We start from the raw sequence: 3,431 nt of genomic DNA, 5'->3' as shown, positions 1-3,431 counted from the left end.
ATTACTTGGCCATTAAGTCAACCAAAGTGCTGGGGTCGATCACAGAGTCTTCTCTCAATAAAAGCGAAAACTAAATATGCAAAGAAAGTTGCTGCATGGGGAAATCTCAATCGTAGTTTTGTGAGAGGTGGTTTTATTGGGTAAATTTCCCGCACCCCTAAGGATCGTGAACTCTGGGTTAGTCTTTTGAAAATTTCCACCTCTTATAAAAAAAAATTGTAAACTTCAAATGACCGTTTTAGACTGGGCACAAGAAGTTGGCTGGACTCTGTATGCTATCGCCCACATGTTCTTCACTCAATTAACGAAAATAAATTAGACTTCATGCAATTAATGTGAAAGAAATATAATTATACTAATCATGCATCACATTTTAAATATTTGAATAGAATTCATTTACCTTTTCGTTTGTTTCACTGTTACGATGAGTGCAATAAACGAAACCGTAACTGCCCGAACTCAGTTTGAATTTCTAATGAACGGTAGATATCTAAAGGCTTGGAAACTAAGTACTTTATTCAGAAGTTAGGCAGTTTACTTTTCGAGGAAATTATATTAACAAACATAGAACATTGTTATTTGCACAGGTGGTATTGGATAATTTGTCTAAAGATAAGGGAACACCTTACCCGCCAAAACCAGTGGAAGAAGTTTCGAGCAAAAGTCGTATTCAGGCATGAACATTCGCTGAAGCGTAGTACAAGTAGTTAACTTACCTTTTTTTGTTAATTTAGTGCCAATCATCCGCATATAAACTAATTGAAATAATTTGTATAGCACTATGCACCCTCAAACGTACTGCACTATTCTGAGGCACCACAGCTGACATTTGTTTGTTTGCATTCTATCGTGCAAACTGCCATCTGGTGCGAAAAGCAGTTGAGGGTTCTCGTTTTTGGGATTGCCTCTATGGAGCTCTGAGTAGCTTCCACACAAGTTTTTAATATTTCGTTTGTTTTCTGAAGGATAATAATCCTTGCGCGAAATTTACTCTTAGATCCTATTCCTGGTAAGAAATCGCGTCTAATCAAGCGAATATGGGTCATTATTCCGTTATTTTTTATTGAAGAAATGGCAACTTTCGTTATCAAAACAAATTGATTTCCACTTTGCACACAAACACTTTATATTTTTGCACTGGATAAAGGCGCATGGCTTACTTATAAACATATGAACAACATGACTAACCACCTAAAAAACCTTATTACGAGCTCTGCTCCCATTTATATTTTCCGCGCATATGGAACGGCAACGGGACAACTCCTGGGCACGGTAGCTGGCCAGGGATTTCACAAATGCATTTCCGGTCGCAACCATATCCGAAGTTTGCGGGATTGTCCTTCTTTTCAGCCGAAACTTCTTCTGAGTGCAACTGTTCCCTGTGATTTTGAATAGGTGGAGATTTAGCGGGTCTTATTGCATTTTATTGGCATGGTGAAAACTTACTTTGATTTGCCGACTACCTTAATCAAGTGCTCCATGATTTCCTCTCGCGTCCTGCTGTCGACATCGATAAGCATTTGCTTGCCGTCGTCAAAGTAGCACCGGACAAAAGGTGATGGTGTCATGTTCTTGAAGGTTACAACCTGAACCTCGGGATTTTTATATTGAATTTGAGGAAGATGCCAGAACACAAAATCACTGGAATAAAATGTGAAAGTATAGCCATTTGAAGAAATTCCGTTGGATGTTATTATACCGAGCTCCTGCATGATGGTCGCCATGGACGTTGTAATTTACACTAAATATCTTTACTCGATCCTTTAATACTAATTTGCCGCTTGTCAGATACTTAACAGTCCTCCTTACGGGTGCAGCTCCTTTCATGAACGGCATATTTGCCGGATTAAATATTCAGGTGAGCGAATGGACAGCAGAAAACCCGACACCAACAAACCTAACCTATTTGCGATTATGACATTTATACTACAACGATGCCAGCGCCGAAACTTCCAGACGGTTCAACTGAAAATTGGAAAAGGGTAATCCCCGGTTGACGTAGAGTAAATATTTCAAAGGATTAATTTGAAATTTTAATGTCTAATGGGAGCAAAATTCTTTTCATGAAATGATAGCTTAAGAGGGCCCTCTGGTATTTTTTAGCAAGTTTTTAGATTTCTTTTGTAGAAAGATTTGTTTATATATTATATCATTTTCACAAAGGGAGTGTACATACTGCATTACAAGTGGAACCTCTCTAAATCGAATTATATTTCAACTATATTTTTTTTGGCTTTTTATTCGCGTTCCCTTCAATTTTCTATATAAAATTCAACCTCTAAATCGAACTCCTCTTAGTCGAAGCAAGTGACCTTGGAGGAATATTTCATGCATTACAATTCCTTCAAGTCGAAGTCGAAAGATCAATTTCACAATGCAAGTCGTTAATCTTTCATGCAGATAGATGCATATCACAAGCTAACTTGAAACTACTACTAGTTGGGCTCGAACAATTTTCACTTTGATCACAGCTTCGATGCATGATTTTCACTCTGGGGTTGTATATCAGTGCACGGTGTATAAAGTGCATGAAGTGTCTATTAAGAGTGATTTTATCCAGAATACGTACATATACACGATCAATTTCCATACCATATCACCGACAATTTCTGTGCCAAGGGAGCTAAACTGCCTAACGGCCTAGTAAGGGAGGGAACAAATCACAAAAAAAACTAATGCTTGAGGGATTGATGGGGAAGGACTAGCTCGAGTTGATTTTTGCACCTAGGCAATGAGTGGTCCACGTCTTTCTTTCCTCTTTATGGGGGTCTCTGCGGTGGCCTGCCTCAACCTAAATGTTCACCCCCTGCTGTTTCAAATACAATGGGGTGAGCCTAAATGCTTGGCAGGACTGATGCTTTCCGAAAGAGGGTTAGAGGAGAAACGAGAAATCTAATCTAATCTAATCTAATCTAAATAGTAATTTCTTTTATACATACAAGTCAAATTATTATTTTTTTTTTTTAAAGGAAACTTTCAAATTTCGACTAACAATTCTGACAAAACCAGTAATAACCATACAGAACGAGTATATAGTCCGATTTACGCATTTTTTTCTGTTTTTGCTCAAAAATCTTATCGATAATTGTAAATTTTGGATTTAGCATCCGCTGAAAGTGAAATCCGCACTGAGATAACTATCGATGTTGTAATGTTGTCCTATATTAGGGCGGTGGAGGAGAAAAACGCCCAAGGATCATGTGGTAAAGTCACAAGGGAAACGCAGGTGACGTCACCTCAACGTAAGATGGGTGAGAACGCGGGCAAACGGAGTAGGGATGGAATAAACGAATCCCTTGGTGTCCAACAAGCGGCTAAGAAGAAAAAAGCCTCTTCGCCAAAAAAAGCTGCGCCGGCGAAAGTTCCGGGAAGTTCTTCGATTACGGATCCAACTGTGATAAAAAAGGAACAGCCGACAGCTCGTAAACCCG

General features: G+C 38.8%; 1 protein-coding gene across 1 annotated transcript; it reads right to left on the bottom strand.

Annotated features, from left to right (window-relative positions):
- Positions 1-1,100: 1,100 nt before the first annotated feature.
- On the bottom strand, positions 1,101-1,935 carry LOC119654397 (probable 28S ribosomal protein S25, mitochondrial). The gene is made up of 3 exons (XM_038059779.1): positions 1,700-1,935; positions 1,447-1,641; positions 1,101-1,379 (listed from the first exon to the last, which is right to left on the bottom strand). Exons 1-3 carry the CDS (start codon positions 1,834-1,836, stop codon positions 1,205-1,207), a joined length of 507 nt encoding a protein of 168 aa, XP_037915707.1. The 5' UTR covers positions 1,837-1,935; the 3' UTR covers positions 1,101-1,204.
- Between the last annotated feature and the right edge of the window lie 1,496 nt (positions 1,936-3,431).

This window comes from Hermetia illucens, chromosome 4 (assembly GCF_905115235.1).
Source record: "Hermetia illucens chromosome 4, iHerIll2.2.curated.20191125, whole genome shotgun sequence".
Lineage (NCBI taxonomy): Eukaryota > Metazoa > Arthropoda > Insecta > Diptera > Stratiomyidae > Hermetia > Hermetia illucens.
This window is presented reverse-complemented; position numbering and strand designations above follow the sequence as displayed.

Excerpts from the sequence above, each read along its gene's own strand:
- LOC119654397 (XM_038059779.1), bottom strand. The coding sequence starts at position 1,836 with ATGCCGTTCATGAAAGGAGCTGCACCCGTAAGGAGGACTGTTAAGTAT. Across the intron at positions 1,642-1,699 it reads GACCATCATGCAGGAGCTCG|TGATTTTGTGTTCTGGCATC; the intron begins GTATAATAACAT and ends ATTTTATTCCAG. Across the intron at positions 1,380-1,446 it reads AAGGTAGTCGGCAAATCAAA|GGAACAGTTGCACTCAGAAG; the intron begins GTAAGTTTTCAC and ends TCAAAATCACAG.